At 51.1% G+C, this 16867-nt stretch overlaps 6 protein-coding genes across 6 annotated transcripts; 3 read left to right on the top strand and 3 right to left on the bottom strand.

Annotated features, from left to right (window-relative positions):
- Positions 1 to 1961: 1961 nt before the first annotated feature.
- On the bottom strand, positions 1962 to 3201 carry CH63R_03556 (LysM domain-containing protein; the record flags this gene model as incomplete). The annotated part of the gene is made up of 5 exons (XM_018298531.1): positions 1962 to 1991; positions 2066 to 2657; positions 2713 to 2770; positions 2825 to 2976; positions 3026 to 3201. The coding sequence occupies 5 exons, from the start codon at positions 3199 to 3201 to the stop codon at positions 1962 to 1964; spliced, it is 1008 nt and encodes a 335-aa protein (XP_018159777.1).
- A 1118-nt stretch (positions 3202 to 4319) lies between these two features.
- On the top strand, positions 4320 to 8491 carry CH63R_03555 (Alpha-glucanase; the record flags this gene model as incomplete). The annotated part of the gene is made up of 8 exons (XM_018298530.1): positions 4320 to 4400; positions 4477 to 6426; positions 6492 to 6724; positions 6787 to 7007; positions 7065 to 7455; positions 7531 to 7636; positions 7697 to 8086; positions 8147 to 8491. The coding sequence occupies 8 exons, from the start codon at positions 4320 to 4322 to the stop codon at positions 8489 to 8491; spliced, it is 3717 nt and encodes a 1238-aa protein (XP_018159776.1).
- Positions 8492 to 8596: 105 nt separating this feature from the next.
- On the bottom strand, positions 8597 to 9400 carry CH63R_03554 (uncharacterized protein; the record flags this gene model as incomplete). The annotated part of the gene is made up of 1 exon (XM_018298529.1): positions 8597 to 9400. One exon carries the CDS (start codon positions 9398 to 9400, stop codon positions 8597 to 8599), a length of 804 nt encoding a protein of 267 aa, XP_018159775.1.
- Positions 9401 to 11442: 2042 nt separating this feature from the next.
- On the top strand, positions 11443 to 13215 carry CH63R_03553 (Carboxypeptidase S1; the record flags this gene model as incomplete). The annotated part of the gene is made up of 1 exon (XM_018298528.1): positions 11443 to 13215. The coding sequence occupies one exon, from the start codon at positions 11443 to 11445 to the stop codon at positions 13213 to 13215; it is 1773 nt and encodes a 590-aa protein (XP_018159774.1).
- A 105-nt stretch (positions 13216 to 13320) lies between these two features.
- On the bottom strand, positions 13321 to 13685 carry CH63R_03552 (Nudix domain-containing protein; the record flags this gene model as incomplete). The annotated part of the gene is made up of 2 exons (XM_018298527.1): positions 13321 to 13561; positions 13639 to 13685. The coding sequence occupies 2 exons, from the start codon at positions 13683 to 13685 to the stop codon at positions 13321 to 13323; spliced, it is 288 nt and encodes a 95-aa protein (XP_018159773.1).
- Positions 13686 to 14461: 776 nt separating this feature from the next.
- CH63R_03551 (uncharacterized protein) lies at positions 14462 to 15487 on the top strand (the record flags this gene model as incomplete). The annotated part of the gene is made up of 1 exon (XM_018298526.1): positions 14462 to 15487. One exon carries the CDS (start codon positions 14462 to 14464, stop codon positions 15485 to 15487), a length of 1026 nt encoding a protein of 341 aa, XP_018159772.1.
- Positions 15488 to 16867: the final 1380 nt, after the last annotated feature.

Here is a 16867-nt window from a genome sequence, read left to right as displayed (position 1 = left end):
CCTTCATGTTGGCGGTAAAAGGTGTAGAATGACTTTTCGGAAGTAGTAGTGACAAATGGCTGAGGCAGAATACTTTTACATAAGGGTCTGCTGAGTAGCCTACTGAATGGCATCAAAAGTGTCCATTAGATCTAGGAAATTGCAAGATGACGCTTCTTTTGTATTAAGAGGCATTCGGATGTATTAATGATCCATCCAGTTTACCTGTAGTCTTCTTGAAAAGTATTTTTTCATTACTCAATCTAGCGTGAATCTAATATAAGTAAAGATTAAAGTTGCTAGTAAGACTTTTCTCTAACCTGCAGAAGGAGGAAAAGGGCTTTATTTGTGTATATTTAGGACATTATGCATGATTCAAGTAGCTTTTATAAAGCATCTTAAACTTCTTCTTCTTTATGTCCTTTTTAGAAACTTCCTAAGCCCCCCTAGTAAAAGTTTTCTCAACTGTCTAGGTTACCCCGCCATCTGACAAACTCTACTACGTTGAAAAGTAAACAAAGATGTACAGCAGTGTAAGTCATAAAATAAGCTAATTTATTACCAACGCAAAAACACTACTTGGTTTCTTGAGAGCCTGCTGACCAGCTGGTATATGTAACATTAGATTAAATTTAACTTAATGTGTGTGCAAAAGTAGTTGCTTAGCAGAACGAGGGAGTACTTGCCAGTACCAAAGCATGTACTACAGGGACAAGGCTGCAGAATCGCTGGAGAAACCGTGGGTGCCTGGTAGTTAAGGCTATTCACAAAGCAGATTCCTCACTAGAGTCCCCTCACAGGTGTGCCCAGTATTCCAATGTAATACACAAGCGGGACTTTCTGAAATTGAAGATACAGACACATGGAGACCTATATCTTCCTGGCTTGGGGGCTGTTCAGTAAACTGTAGAGACTGTTGCAAGCCTCATTTGGAGCAGTGACTGTGGAACGTGTGCTTACTTCTCGCTTCAATCTCTCAAACCCAGTGTTGAACTACGAGAAGGATGCCATGACATTGTCAGCACCCTTGCTAAGAGGGGTTTCCCCTTCATTGTTTGACCTTGTGGGTCCTGGCTGACGGGCTAACCCGTCAGCAAGGTTATCACTTTTGTTACAAAACTTAACCAGCAGTTAACTTTCTTCTACATTTCTCTTAAGTCCGCCGGATAAGCTCGCCTTGTCACTTTTTAGCGGCAGGTGTAAAGATTTGACTGGACTTGGTGACGCGAATCGGATCTCAGCGATCGTTGGTTGCTAGCTGTTACGTTCTGGATCAAGAGGCAGGTAAACATCAGGGAAATTGTCCACTGCTGCATGAAGACAAAACTAATGTAACATGTGTTTTTCAGCTGTTGCAACTGCAAGGTGCTTTGTGTGTGCTACGCAGACGAGCGACAGAGCACCAGTATCTTGAAACTGCCCGAAGGTTGCACCACGTAGGTCTATGGTTCCGCGGGGTTGGGTGACGTGGCTCCTCCCCTCCTGCTTCGAAAAGGTTTGCTCTTGCAGTCTCACCACTTTGTTGGAGCCATCATCTCAAGAGTTGCAGGGGTAGTGTGCTGGGTATGTGCGTGACTTTGTACGTTGGCAACGCAGATGGTCACATGCATCTTTAGCCCGATTGAGAAGAGAAGTTGAGAGTGGATTCACAATGAGCTTATCAGAGTTCCCTGAAGACAAGCATGGAGAAGAAATGGAGACAAGTGACCACGATCTCCCAAGTAACATTGTTGAAGCTAGGATCTAGGCCACTCCGCCATGTCACTTCCAGCGGGACTAGTCTGGGAATTCTGAGGAGCTTGATGTCAACGGGGTCTCGGATATTTTGTTGCTTGAAAGTGCTCGTCGTAGTGCTGGGCCACTCTGGCACTGGATGCCCGTATTTTTCCCTGGAGGGACCACGGCCTGGTTGTCATGTTACTCAATGATGCTTGTGATGGTAAACATGGCGACGAGTGTTGTTCGTCATGGCTACTGAAGCATTAAGCGGCCTGTTGCTGATGACCGGGGGTCTGTCAGGATAGTTTAGTAAAGTTGTCGCAACCGGCAAGGTATGGAGACTTCAAAAGGATGCTGCTCACCCTACGCAGATGTAGCCTGTAATGGCTTTCAAGTTGTCGCATTGGATATACAACCTCGGGTTCCACTCGGCCAGGCTCTTCTGTCCAGCGCCATAAGCCTCCAGCAGCGACTCGCATGAGTCTTCAGGCTTCAGGGGGTGCACTTTGCACTTGGCAGGCAGGCACAAGTCCATGCCGGCTTCGAGACCACCACACCAGCCATCTAGCTTGTGGTTGGCTTCGACGAGGTCCCTGCTGGGCACCTCTTGTGCAACGGCGATGCTGTCGCACGTGTCGCCCTCCTGAACACGGTATGTGGTGGCACATTCGGACGACATACGTCGCGCAGACCAGTCCTGGGGGACCACGGTAGGGGACTCGGGGGAGGTGGACGTTTGGCTCTGGACATACGGCGGCGGGCTTGTGTAGGTGTAGCCCTTGACGCTGCAGCTGGAGATAGCCGCCTTGAACTCGCCGGCGCGGGCCTCAGTGTGGCCAATGGGCGAGTTGACTTCTAGCTGCATGGGCCCGAGGATGCAGTCGTCACATTCGCGGGGCGTCGAATCAGTATCGTTCCGCCATTCACTCAGCACGTAGTCGCACGCGTTTCCTGTGTCCCTATAGGGCGTCATATCAATGCTGCCCGTGTGAGGAGGGGAAGATCTACTCCCACCTGTGTTTGTAGCACGATATGTCATATACATATATGTAACGGTCTACAATGTAAGTCGCTATGAACCGAATTAGTTAGATAACAAACAAACGATATGTGAGAAGTTACAAACCTGGGTACAGCGCCAGGTTGTGGTCAAAAACGTCGTGCTTGGGATCGCAGTCGTTCTGGATCTTGGTACGCAAGTCTGACAGCGAGGTTCTGCAGCTTTTGGTGCATATCTCTTCAATCCCACTGACGTCGAGAAGGTCAACTCGAGGGGATCTAGTGTGGTGAGTAGGGCGTAATGGACAAATGACTTTTGGAGACCTACTCAGACTTGACATGGCTCATCAGCAGGACAGAGCAATCTAATACGGTGTCGAGTGCCTCGAGGCATTTTGGGGTCAGTTCGAACGACTCGTAAGAAGTTTGCAACAAAGGGAACTGCTGGGCCTGACTGGCCGGTAATAAAACCAAGCTGGCCGCTAAAGCAACTATCTTCCACATAGCGGGTTGATCCTACAGAAGGAGAGAGCGCTGAGGTCGAAATTTTCAAACTTGGATGTTGAAAGGGGAAGAAGAAATCATCGGCCTGTCTGGCCGATTTGATATGGGTATTGAAAAGGCGAGAGGAGAGGCGATGCCGATGACATGAAGTCTGGACAATTAGCAAATTTGGAAGGGGAGCTCTTACCGAAGCATGCAATAAATTGTGGTATCACCCTTGCTTGAGTCGACATGGTCAATTTTGCACATGAGTTGCTGTGCCCCAGGTGAGCATTGGAGACGAAACTTTCAACCCGCTCTTCACGTCCATCATCAGGTGATTTGGTCTAAGACCCCTGTCTCCTGCCTAATTGTGAACATGGCTCCGATCAATTATCGCAAAAGTGCAGCGCTACAGGGGGTAGTAGACCATGTTGTGTCCTGTTGGTAGCTGTCCGTAGATGTGTTTTCCGCAATTCCTCGTTGGTCAATCTTGCTACAAGGCACAGACGGACGAGGGGACAGCTCCACCGGCCCGCTTCCGGTGGGTGTTCGTTGTGCTCAAGACATCAACTAAGCACTCCTTGTATAACGATAAACGCAACACTTTCTTGCATGATCTATCTTGGCAGTTGGTTCTCCTGCGTTGCGAACCAGATCACGGCACAAAAGAACGGGTCGCCAAGGTGCAAACACTCTCTATTCTCCACAGCAAATGGCACCCTGTTCCAACGGACACCGTCAGTCTTGAACTAGTCAACGGAGCTCACTTGTCAAATGCTCGAGAAGGCTAGCGTGTTAACCCATGATACGTGTGCCGTGCTGGGAATCTTTGCCATTGGCTAATGGAGGGCCGACCCTGTGTGTCCAGGCTTCTCCGATTCCAGCTTCAAGACTCTGAATAACTGGTGCTGTCGAATCTTACAGATCCAGGGTCCAGGCTCCAAGGGCCCAGGCCATCGTTCTTGAAAGACCTCGGAAACAAGATGAAGCGGGTCAGTTCGATGACTGCCAGGAGCGTTGATCACTTGAATTAATAAATGAGTGGGATCCTGTAGTCTCCTTGCCTGTGGTTGAAGCACATGAATCTTGCTCGTTATTCTTTCTTCGTAAGCGGCGACATTTTTCGTAAGACGGCAATGAAACTCTTATTTTTTTTGTTGACGGTCCTGTCATGGGCAAACGAAGTTCTGGGAAGGGCTGTTTTTGCCCATTTCATGGTGAGATGGCTCTACTTTGGCCGGAGAAACTACTCTGTGTCAGTGTATCGCTGACATTACCCCCCCCCCCCTTCAGGTTGGCAACACGGAGCACTATTCAGGATCTGACTGGATTGACGACATCAAACTGGCCCAAGAAGCCCATATTGATGCCTTCGCCCTCAATATGGCCCGAGGGGAGCCAATGAACGCCAAAGCCATTGCAGACGCCTTCTCAAACGCCGAGGCACAAGGTTTCAAGCTCTTCTTCTCCTTTGACTACGCCGGCCGCGGTCCCTTTTCGAAAGACGAGGTAGTCTCATGGATCAACAAATACGCCCCTAGCAGTGCCTACTTCCGGCACCAGGGGAAGCCCCTTGTCTCGACCTTCGAAGGCCCTGACCAGGCTGAAGATTGGCACGACATCAAAGCAATAACCAATTGCTTTTTTGTGCCGGACTGGTCGTCTTTGGGCGCAGGTCCTGCTGTAAGAGCAGCTGGCGGTGTTGCAGATGGCCTCTTCAGCTGGGCCGGCTGGCCATGGGGAGCTCAGGATATGGAAACCTACGTTGACGCCTCGTATATGGAGGCTCTAGGGGGCAAGCCATACATGATGCCCGTCTCCCCATGGTTCTATACCAATCTTCCTGGATACAGCAAGAACTGGCTGTGGCGTGGCGATCATCTATGGTATGACCGCTGGATCCAGGTCAACACCCTTTTGCCTGAATTCGTTCAGATCATTTCATGGAATGACTACGGAGAGAGTCATCACATCGGGCCCATTCGAGATCACGCTCTTGTCGCTTTCGATAAAGATTCAGGCAAGGCCCCTTTCCTATACTCACTCGATCATCACGGCTGGCGCGTCCTCCTTCCATTCGCTATTGATCGATACAAGAACAACAAGGCAGTTGTAACCTACGAAGGTGTTTCTTTCTGGTACCGCCCTACGCCCAAGCAGGCCTGTGGTACAGGCGGAACAACAGGCAACACTGTTTCACAACTGCAGATGGAGTTCCAACCTTACGACATCATTGACGATTCAGTCTTTTTTACTGTTCTTGCTACTGAGTCTGTGAAGGTTACGGTGTCTATTGGAGGCGCAGAGTCTCAGGGTGTGTTGCGAGATCTTCCTGACGGCGGCGTCGGCCTTTACCACGGAAGTGCGCCTTTTAACGGCCGAACTGGCGATGTCAAGATCACGGTATGGCGCAAAGATGTACTCATTGCTGATCAATCCGGCCCTGCAATCAAGAATGATTGTCGCAACGGTATCACAGGCTTTGACGCATGGGCTGGGGGGCGTCTGACCTCCAAGGCCTCAAGACCGGTTAGCACCCCATCCCTCGAGGACGAGGTTTGCGTCAGGGGCACCGGTGCCAACGACTTCGACGTTATTTGCAGAGCTACCTGCTACTTGGGATACTGCCCCAAGTCTGCATGCGTCTGCAGGGCTACTGGTGCCCAGGTCAAGCTCCCGCCTGAAGTCCCTGGTGAAGTGTTCCCAGCCGAGGGCTTGAACTCCAATTACATCGGACTTTGCAACTTTGCTTGCCTTTACGGCGCTTGCTTCTCGTCCTACTGCGGTAAAACGAAGTATCCCCTGATCGAGCCGACCGTGTCACCTTTCAACCCCCCCTCTTGCACTTCAGGCACTGGCGACGGAGACTGGTCGGTCCTTTGCAACTTCGCCTGTCGCCACGGCTTTTGCCCAATCTCCAGGTGCAAGTGTACGAGCCAGGGACCCCTCAGCCTACTGAACCCGACCCAACAGACCAAGGCTGTAAGCCGCATTGGCGAGGACCATGGTCTCTGCGCTTTTGCCTGCTCGAGGGGCTTGTGTCCCAAGCAGGCCTGCGACGCCAACGACGGCGAGCAACAAGAGCAAACCAACCCCCCAGTGGACCAGATTGAGATGCCACACCTCGATAGGGACTGCTACATGTTCCCCGAATGCGTTGACCTCGACAATCCCCAGGCATCCAGCTGCAGCAGCGGTCATACACGTGTCTCGTTCGACAGAGGCTCTTGCTCAGGGCGCTATGTCAGTCGTATTCTGCTCACCAATATGGGTTTGGTCATCTTTATGCTAATAAGGAGCGATTGTAGGGACGACCCATTTGTTGCAAGAACACTGTTCTTCCGTTGAAATGCACGTGGCGAGGCAGCGGGGCTGATTGCAATGGGCAATGCCACAAGGGAGAAGTCACCCTCTTCGAATCTCGAACGGGAGGCAATCCTGGAGAGAGCGGCGACACGGCATGCAACCGTGGACATAAGACCTTTTGCTGCGAGCTCAAGATTTTCAAGGAATTGACCAGTCAATGTCGCTGGACTGAATGGTGAGTCTGGCCAAGCGAGGATCCAGCCATGACCTTCTGTGAACTGACGTTCTGAACCGTAGCTCTGGGGGATGCACGTCCGACGAAAGTCTAGTTGCACAGAGAACAGAGAACAGCTGTCTGCTTGCTACAACACCGCTCAAGTACTGCTGCAAGAATTCTCCGCCTCCTCTCTCAAACTGCCACTGGGTCGGCCAGGGTGATTGTGCGGACAACAACTGCAACAATAAGGAGGTTACTTTGCTTCTGGATTCGGTCGGCCTACTTGGTGGGGCTTGTGCTTGTAAGTCCCAGGTCCTTCATTCCTACGTTTGTACGCTGACAATGCTTTTCGATCAAGGGTGGAGGCAGAAGACTCTCTGCTGCACGCCGGAAGAGGCCGTCTTGGGAAACGGACAATGTCCCGCACCGAGTTGCACATCAGAGGCAGAAGAAGGTTGCGCTCCTGATGAATGGGGTTCGGATCAGCCCGAGGACGACTGCGAAGATGACGACTGCGAACACGACGAGCTTCGCAGAGACGTGGTGGCCGTGCCTCAAGACTTTTCTCTGGCTGGCCTAGCCTTCGAGGAAAGGTCACTCCTCGAGGCCAGGGGGGAGAAAAGGCGGCCATTCGAAGTGCATTTGATCGACCTATTGATGGCTGCTATAACGATCAAGCTCGAAGCTAGAAGGTATCCTGGTTCGGGATCGCTTCATGACCAGCCTGGGGCCTCGGACAACGTATTTCAGTAAGCAACATGTCTTCCACACCCTGTTTGGAAGCACTCTGTAGCCTGCTTGCTCTAACACGACTACTTTATCAGGCAGGGTCCTGGATGTGGCAATCCTGACATCCTCGTGACTAAACGCGATCCAAAAGCTACAAAGACAGCCGTAGGGTTGAAACTCGACACAGAGCACAACCCCGATGTAAGCACCTTTAACCCCCCCCCCCCCCCCCTCAATCCTCTAAGTCAAAGAGAGCAATAGCTTCTACTAACGGATGAGAAAAAGCTTCAATACATACCTGAGTTCTTAAGATTTGTATCCAGCGGCGATCTCCCGAATGGGAAGAAATCCATTTTCGGGCGGATAGATGCCAAGGATATAAAGGAGAATTGGACCAAAAAGCTCTCCGCCTTCCCGAAGTCGGGCAAGAGCCAAAAGATTTACACACCACAAGACTGGCTGTTTGAACAGTTTGGCTCTACCGGAAACCGAAAACCTTTGCTTCTCTGCGAGAAGACATTGAACAACATGAAGGGAAACATCTTCGAAGGCAATGACATGGCAGACGAAGGCAAAATGACACGGTGGCAACGAAGCGCGTTATCAGGTGACGTAGCTGCACAAAATGAATTTTTTAACAGAGTGGCCAGAGTAAGTTCTAGTGAGCATCCAGATTTCGGCGCAAACCTGATGTTGATTCACCCTGTGTAGGCAATGGCGGTGTGGAACTACCTGAACCACCCAGACGTTTTACCTACGGTCCAGGACAATCGGCAGAATCTCTTTGATGCAGCTCGACTTATCGCGCAGAGGGTCCCAGAGTTTGCGACCCTGGAAGTTCTCATGATGGAGTTCGATGAAGCTTGGTACGAACACGCAGCTGAGAGAACCCGCTTGTGGGTGGACGAGATGCTGGATGAGATGGAACGCGGCCTTGCTCCCCTGATACTCTCCGGCCGGGCACCACCCAACACAGCTGTCATTACCGCCTTGATAGCAAGCCTCAGAAATCGAAGAGGAGACATAAGGGCGCCGCCACGCAAGAAGAAACCGTAGGTCGAGTGGTGTGGGACGAACAAATAGAACATTGATAATCGCTTTCTATCTTGCTTTTGGACAACTGGCCAGTCCCGCCTCCCAGAACTTTATCCAGTACCGGTTTCAACTAGGCATCGACCTATCACCGCAAGGATAAATAGCAGGTGGGCGTGGAAAGGTCTCGTCGTCGTGTAAACCCCGCTGGTGAAGCGTTTCGTATAGCCCCCCTACGTAGAAAGCGTTACAGTAAACCCATCCAACATATCTTCGATCGCTTCCATCAATGAGGGGGCATCCGCCTCCGTCCTCAATCTCGTCTTCCTCGTCTTCGTCTTCTTCGCTCTCAGCCTCGTCACGGTCATCACCATCATCGGATTCAGTGCCCTCCAGTGTCCAGGTTCGGTCGACGATGGCGAAAACCATTGGTGGTAAGAGATCTATAAACAAGGCTGTGCCGTCGTTTGCCTCTTGGAACTGGATGACGGTGTCAAGGCACTGCTTGTCGACGTAGAGACAGTACTGGAAGCGGGGCAGCTGGATGGGGGACCGGTTTGTTATGGCCGTGACAGGAAGCGTAGGGACATTCTGTTCCGATACCCATTGATTAAAGTGTTTCCTAACTTCAGGCTGGGAGGCGTTGTCGAGGGTGGCGCGGTCGTCAATAACAACCCAGTCCAGGTATTGCTCCAGCAGCTCGGCCCGTCGTTTTTCGAGGAGATTGGCGGAACAGAAACTCTTAAGCTGGGCAAGGTAGCGGTTCCAGAGCTCGTCGTCATCGTATGTGCAGCGGTACACGACGAAGCCCCATTTGTGAATGCCAGTGCTGATCATGTTGAGGCAGGTGCGTTGGTAGGCGTCTCGACGGTAGGCGCTAGGATGGGTTGGGAGCTCCGCGAGCGTGCGGGCGGCGTAGGTGTCTGGCTCCATGCTGATGCTGTGTGGGTAAAGGTGTTTGTCTGGGGGGATGGAATATGGAGGTAGTTGTGAGAATGGAGAAGGAGAGTTGTGGAGGATAAGTGCGTGCTTTATAATGGCATAAACAGGCATCAGTACATGCATATGATGGAAGTTCACAAATGCAACGCATGAGTAGATGCATCAATAGATGGGAATTTAGACTGGGGGCGACCGTAAGGGGTTAGAGCGTAGATGCAGGCGAGCTTAGTCAGAAAGCCGGCCGCCTATACATCTCTACACAGTATTGGCTGGAGACCCGGTTCCCGGCATTGTCTTGCGGTAAGGGAGGGTCTGCTCTAGTACGATATTACAATACCTTTGTGGAGCGGTCAGGTACAGTCTGAGCATGGCATCTCGACTGATTCTGAGATGGTCTTGAGAAACCAGAACGGCATCTAGACGGCCTGCACCAAGTCGAGCCCCACGGCCAACAGCGAGCGACGCCTGTGGGTGTGTCGGTGGGGGCCGGGGGTGCCGGGGGTGGGGGGGCCGGCCTTTAGCAGCTAGTTATAAAGCGCTTTCGGACGAACGACGCCTGGATCAGCCGTTATCCACACACACCTGCGCCCGGTCGGATGCCGGATGCCCGCCACGAAGTCGGTCACCTTGGCTGCAAACCCTCTGTCCCCGCTCCGGTTGCCCGTCGCCGTCGGCCGCTGCAGTGTTGGCCTCGGGGCCATCTACAAAGAGCAGGTTGTTTAGCTATTCAGTCACTGTAGCAGTGCCAGCCAACAAACCCGGCCGTCTTTTCCTTGTCTTCTTCTTTCCCCCCTCCCCCTTTCCCCTCTTGCTCTTCTTCTTGGGGGGTGAACATGACATCGCAGTCAGTGCCGGGGCAAGGCCGGCCGGTCGCGATGGTTTCGCCGGAGGTGGGGGTGCAGGTCTTCCTCGTACGGCAAGTGGAACGTGTTTGTGGAGTCCTTCGCCCGTTCAAGGAGCCGCTGAACGTAGCGGGGTGTGGGGGAAGCACGTCCGCGACGTATGGCACGAAGGCCGGCAGGCTGCGGGTGCGTCGCCGTGAACGTACGATTGCCGACGTGGTAATTGAATTGCGCAATGGTGCTTATGACGCAGGCCGTGTAGGACAATCATGACGGGGAAGTCAAGGACCTTGTCCAGATCCAACAACGATAGCTTATCCTCCAGTACCATTGCGCCGTGCGCGACACCCGCGACCGGCGGCATTTGCGGCTGCTCGCCTAGATGGTCCCCGACGTGCCGCTTCGAGGAACGCGCGCCTCGTCGCGTCGTATCAAATGCCGACGGAGTAGCCCACCCGCCCGCCTGGTGCGTACGATGTATCTCGGGCGGATGGCAAGTATCGAACGGACCTGACCTGCTCCGGGGCATGCCGGCTTGTCATTGCGGCGTACCAGGCTCCCTCATTACCGACGATCCACCGACGCTCCGAGTGAAACTCGCCGCGCCCCAATGTTGTTTCTGCCGGGATGGATGGCTGGGCTAAGCTACCATTAACCCGGTGAGATAAGCTCTTACTTTGAAAGGTAACTGCGAAAGTCTATGCGAAACTAGCGAAAAAACACCCGTGGGTTGTGGCCCCTAACATCCCGTGTCTGGAGCCTACAATAGACTTTAACCAACCTAGCATATCCCTTACTAGCTTGTCTCAAGCAAGAGTCTCTTGGAACCGGTGAAACATGTCGTCGCTGCTGAGAACTCTACGTTGGCTTTCAGAAAAAAAATCCAATCTGCTCATTTCGTGGAGAATCATCTTTCTCGCATTACATTCTAACGATGCATCGTACTGATTGATACCAGCGTGCAACAGTGTACAGCAACTGCCGGTTAAGTCATCGAGAAAAAAAAAAGGGAGGTTTTTGTCTGATGTGTCACTCAGGCCGTCAGCTGGGGCCCCATAAAGATCAAGCGTGTCGAACTAGTATTTGTTAATACGCAAGGTCGTCGAGCTGTTCAGCTTCCTCAAAATTTCAGCTTATCAGTCTGTCTGCCAGACCTGTCGTTCGCTACGACAACAGCAAACAATTGTAACGATGCGGGCCTCTTTTTCCTATTTGGCTGCTGCTTTCTTGGCGCCTTTCATATCTGGTCAGTTTGTAGCTCAGCCTGCAGATCTCAAGACTGTCAAAGGGCCTGCAGGAGTCACCGTCCGATTCAAGCAAGTTCCCAACGGTATTTGCGAGACGAATGACAAGGTGAAGAGCTTCGCGGGCTATGTGGACGTTAGCCCAACTCAGCACATGTATTTTTACCTGTTCGAAGCGAGACAGAATGCAGCCGCAGCTCCCATGACGGTCAGGCTGGATGGAGGACCTGGGGCGTCGTCCATGAATGGGCTCTTCGGCGAAATCGGCCCCTGCACGATCAATGCCAAGGGAAAGGTTGCCGACAACCCGTTGTCCTGGTCAGGCGTGAGCAACTTGCTCTTTGTCGACCAGCCAGCAACCGTCGGTTTTTCATACACCACTTTGGTCAACGGCACTGTAAACCCCAAGACGGCCGAGATCATACCCCAGCAATGCACCTTGGCAGACCCGCGATGCGGGACCTACTCGTCAATGGACATCTCCCTCACACCAAACTCGACGACCGAGGCCGCAAAGGTCTTCTACCAGGTAATGCAGGGAATCATGGGCGCCTTTCCACAGTACACGTCCAACGGAGTGCATATCACCGGCCAGTCCTACGGCGGCCACTATGCCCCCATTTTTGCCAGCTACATCACCGAGCAAAACCAGCTGAAAGCACCTGGCACTCTCCAGATCCCCCTCAAATCCATTTCCATCGAAGACGGGTTCATGGATACCCGAGTGCAGTTTGGTGCATATTACAACTACTCAGTGTCCCCGGGCAACCCCTACGACATAAAGCCCTTCAACGATACTCTCCAACAACAGCTCTTTACCAACATGTTCGGTCCCGGTGGGTGTCAGGATCGGCAGACAGCCTGCAACAGCAAGCCAGCTGATAAGATCTGCGCCGATGCCGACGCTTTCTGTGTTGACAAGGTTGAAGATTTCTGGGACATCAACGCGCGCCGCGCCGAAAACGATATCCGATACTTGCTGCCATATCCGTTCCCGGCACCATTCTTCGTCGCGTATCTCAATAGAGCCGACATACAAGCAGCTATCGGGGCTTCAAACAACTTCACCCAGGCGTCGGTGCAGACGTCCATGGCCTTCAGCTCGACCGGCGACGACAGTCGGACAGGCGAACTCGTTACCAAGTCCATGGCAAGTCTGCTTCAACAGGGTATCACCGTCGCCCTCTTCACTGGCGACGCGGATTACGACAGCAACATGATTGGCGCCCAGATTGTCGCAGCGAACGTGGGTGCCGCCAACTGGGCCTCGGCCGGGTTTGTGAACTTGACGGCCAACAGCGACGGCCAGATCCCCGGCGAGGTAAAGCAAGCCGACGCCTTCTCGTTCACGAGGCTCTTCTTCGCGGGTCACTTGTCTGCCTTCAACCAGCCAGAGGCCGCGCTCAGAATCCAAGAGCGCGTCATCAAAGGTGTCGACATCGCCACGGGCATGACGCCGATGGCGTTTGGAAAGAACTTGATTACGAAAGGGCCGTCGGAGAGTACGTTCAAGGAGGGCCCGGCAACGGTCCAGACGCAAGTCGTGCCAAGAGGCGCCACCTATGATCCGCACACGCATCTGCCTGTGCTTCCAAAGCTGGCTGCAGAGCAAGAACTAGAGATCCATCCCCTAGTAGGCTTAACAGCAAAGAACATTAGGAAGATGTTAAGAGAGGATAGCTCTGCAACCTATCTAGACGCTGTGGCTAAGTTAAAGTAGTAGTAGTTAAGACTACATAGTCTCTATGGTTAAGACTTTAGTCTAGGTTACTTTATATAAGCTACTAAAGGTTTAGTATGATGCTGTTCTTATGCTAGCTAATTATTACAGTTTGCACTTAAACTGATGCACTAAGCCATCGTCAATAGAAGAAGATACAATAGAACTCCTCATGATGGAAACTCTAGCTTCCTCTTCAGCATCGCGTACCAAACAGTCTTTCATATCCAAGTATTTGTCTAAATCATATCCACCCTTTGGTAGTACAAGACCGTCAGCCTTAGAATCAACTATCCACACATTGCTGTTTCCTTCAAACGCAACAACGCCATGGCCAAAGCCTAAGCTGCCTTCGTTGACTGCAACAGATCGGTCATAATCAGTCTCCCGACCTAGTTTACATACTTATAATGTACAGCTAACCTCAGCATAGCTTGACTGGGCTTGCTCCTACAGTGAGGGCGAAGCATGCGGCAAAATATAGCAAAGATGGATGCATAGCTTATTATAGCTACTTAACTAAAGCGTACAGTAGTTTTAGGAAGCTGTTTTAGACACTGTTTTAAACGCTGAACATAGAGACTGTAGGTTTGCTGTAAATATGTCTAAATAGCTACTAGTGTATTAAGGACCATTGTGCAGAAAGCCGCCCGGCCGTTTTGTTCCTTGTTGGCAGAGAAACAGAACGTTAACGGAAGAAAAGAAATTGTAAAACCCTGTTTTTCAAAATAAGACAGGAGCTATTAATTGGTACTACTGGTACTACTGAGGTTAAAGTTTTTTAGATTCTAACTTAATTAGAAAAAGTGTGCAGGGGGGGCCACATTGCGGAATCAAACAAGGATGCTCAACTAGAGTTGATTATGGGAACCTGGAATAAAAAACACTCAAGGCATACATTTGCTCCTTCTGGACTCCACCTACAACATTTTCGGTATTTCCGATGCACAAGATCACCTTAAATCAGTAGCTTGGTACAAAAGTGTATTGCCGTGTAAGCTAGGAAGATCACTGCAAGAAGAAATGAGCGTGCAATGCTGGCAGTAGTTAAAAAAGAGTAGGATGTAGCTGGTATGCTCCAGTTCAGTATAAGTACACTGAAGAGATAGCAAGAAAAGGGTAAACGAAACAAAAAAGCCTCCTCCTCCTTATTCACCTCACCTTCTTCTATCATTCCATCTTTGCTTTGTTTTCCTCTTCTGACTCCACCAAACCCCTTGAGCGCACGCATCCAGAGTTTGTCGAAATGACTGGACATCAACGACTCCTTCATCTAGTCTGTTTTGCAACCCTTCTGTGGTCGTTTCTGTGTAATGGAGCCCCCTTCAACGTGGTATCCATCCGTCAGGAGCACAGCAGATCGCCTGCAGAGAACAGCATTGTCGACAAGCTTGTCCAGGGCTACACCACATCTGGACCTCAATGCCTGGGCACCAACAGCCAAACGCAGCCGGATGGAACCCTATGTTCTACACTATCTAAGAGGGCTCTGAAGAAACCCGGATTTGGTTCTAATTTACTGAAGGTAAATCTACTCCCTAAGAAACTTAGTACCTTATACTTACATTCTAAGGGTCTCCCCAAGCTGGGTAATAAGCGGCCCCCTCGTGTTAAGAAGAACAGAGATCAGTCTTCTACTGAAGATAGGTCTACGAAGACGGGTTCTAAGAAGGGGCTTACTGATGAGGCTTCTACTGATGAGGCCTTTACTGAAGAGGGGCCTAAGAAGAAGGGGTCTACTGATAAGGGGTCTCTTGATGAGGGGTCTTTTGATGAGACCTCTGCTGATGAGGGGCCTGTTGAAGAGGCCTTTACTGAAGAGGGGTCTAAAAAGAAGGGCTCTAAGAAGAAGGAGTCCACTGATGAGGCTTCTACTGATGAGGCTTTAACTGAAGAGGGATCTACTGAAGAAGCCCCTGCTAAAAAGGCGTCTAAGAAGAAGGGTTCTAAGAAGGAGTCCACTGATGAGGAGTCCACTGATGAGGGGTCCACTGATGAGGCTTCTACTGAAGAAGCCACTGTTGAAAAGGCATCTAAGAAGAAGGGCTCTAAGAAGAAGGGGTCTACTGATGAGGATTTAACTGAAGAGGGATTTACTGAAGAGGCCCCTGCTGAAAAGGGGTCTAAGAAGAAGGGGTCTACTGATGAGGATTCTGCTGATGAGGCTTTAACTGATGAGGGATCTACTGAAGAAGCCCCCGCTGAAAAGGCGTCTAAGAAGTCGTCTAAAAAGAAGGGGTCTGATGAAGAGACCTCTACTAAAGAGGCTTAACTTAAAAGGGCTTCTGTATCATAGTCACCTTAGGAAGATGTATAGAGGCAATAAAGACGGAGTTGTCTGTAGTGATATTTCTCTGTGACAGCTCTGTCAGGAATGTCTTAAAATGCTATAATAAGGGCGAGAAACTCAAGCTTGTCGACATTGTCCGATATCAACAGGTGACGCTGCGTGAGTTCGAAGTTGGATGGGTGTCGAAGCTAACATGAACAGGACCTCCCGAAGCCAATAATGGAACGGCCCAGGCTTGACAAGAAGCAAAAGGCGACATGCTGGATGCTTGGGGCAGCGTCCACCCCTCAATCCACGCGTTGGGCAGCTAGAGAAGTTTGTGAACGGGTTGATGTAGATGGTGTTATCGTGCCAGATGAGATGTAGATCAGCAATTTCGGATATTGAGGTCCTCCTTCTTTTTAGAAAGACCTGCTCGTGTGGAGCGTCGATCTGGGAGGCCAGCTTATGAGAAAAGAACCACAAGTAAGGAGCAAGCTCATCAATGAAACAGCTTCGGAATTCGCACCGGATAAAGTCCGCGCGCGACCTGTGAGGCTTATAGTCAGCACTCCCGGGGTCTTCCTGAAAGATTCAGCTTCGGTCCAATCTCTGACACGTGAGCTTGAATATTGAGAGTAGTGACAGCTGTGGCAGGGTTCCGAAGGGTGTCAGCATCAGGGAATCGCAATCGGAAACTTTCGGGCCCCGACCCGATAGATTCGGGTATCATCTTGCTTGCCAGGACCAAGCAGCGATTGCTTGACGTCAGTGGCCTGTTTAATGGACGAGTTCCGGTGGTAAGTATCTGTATTCTGTAGCTGCCTAGGGAAGAGCAAGCCAGTGGTTATGTTGTATGAGATTGGTAGTCCGCCTCAAAGTCCCCCGTAAAGCACAAGGGGCAGGGCAACAACCGCTGGCAGTAAGGCAGTTTAATAGCGGGCACGACAGTACATTGCGTCTTGTGCTACGAATAGAGATGGTCAACTGATTTCCTCTTGGCGGTCATTACAGCACTATACGGTCTTTCCCTTGCCCCACGTTTCAGGCGCTTGCATATACCGCAGTCACATGGCTGACCGGTTGCAGGTCTTGGGAAACGATTTGCACTTGGCACTAAGTGTTAAACAAGTGTGGACCGAGAACATGGTGACATCGTCTTCGTTGGCTCTACAAAATATGCTAGGGTGTCAGCGGCTTGAGTGCCATATTATCCAAATTCCCTAACTCCGTGGGTAAACAGGGTTGGCCAAGGTAGTTAAACTCTCCAAGGTCGTGCTGCTCAGCCACAATGATACCGATGACAATTAGACAACACTGATGAAAACACAATGACGCAGTATCAAAGAAGCGGAAACCGGGCGGTAGACTCGTGCGATGGAT

Source organism: Colletotrichum higginsianum, chromosome 3 (assembly GCF_001672515.1).
Source record: "Colletotrichum higginsianum IMI 349063 chromosome 3, whole genome shotgun sequence".
Lineage (NCBI taxonomy): Eukaryota > Fungi > Ascomycota > Sordariomycetes > Glomerellales > Glomerellaceae > Colletotrichum > Colletotrichum higginsianum.
This window is presented reverse-complemented; position numbering and strand designations above follow the sequence as displayed.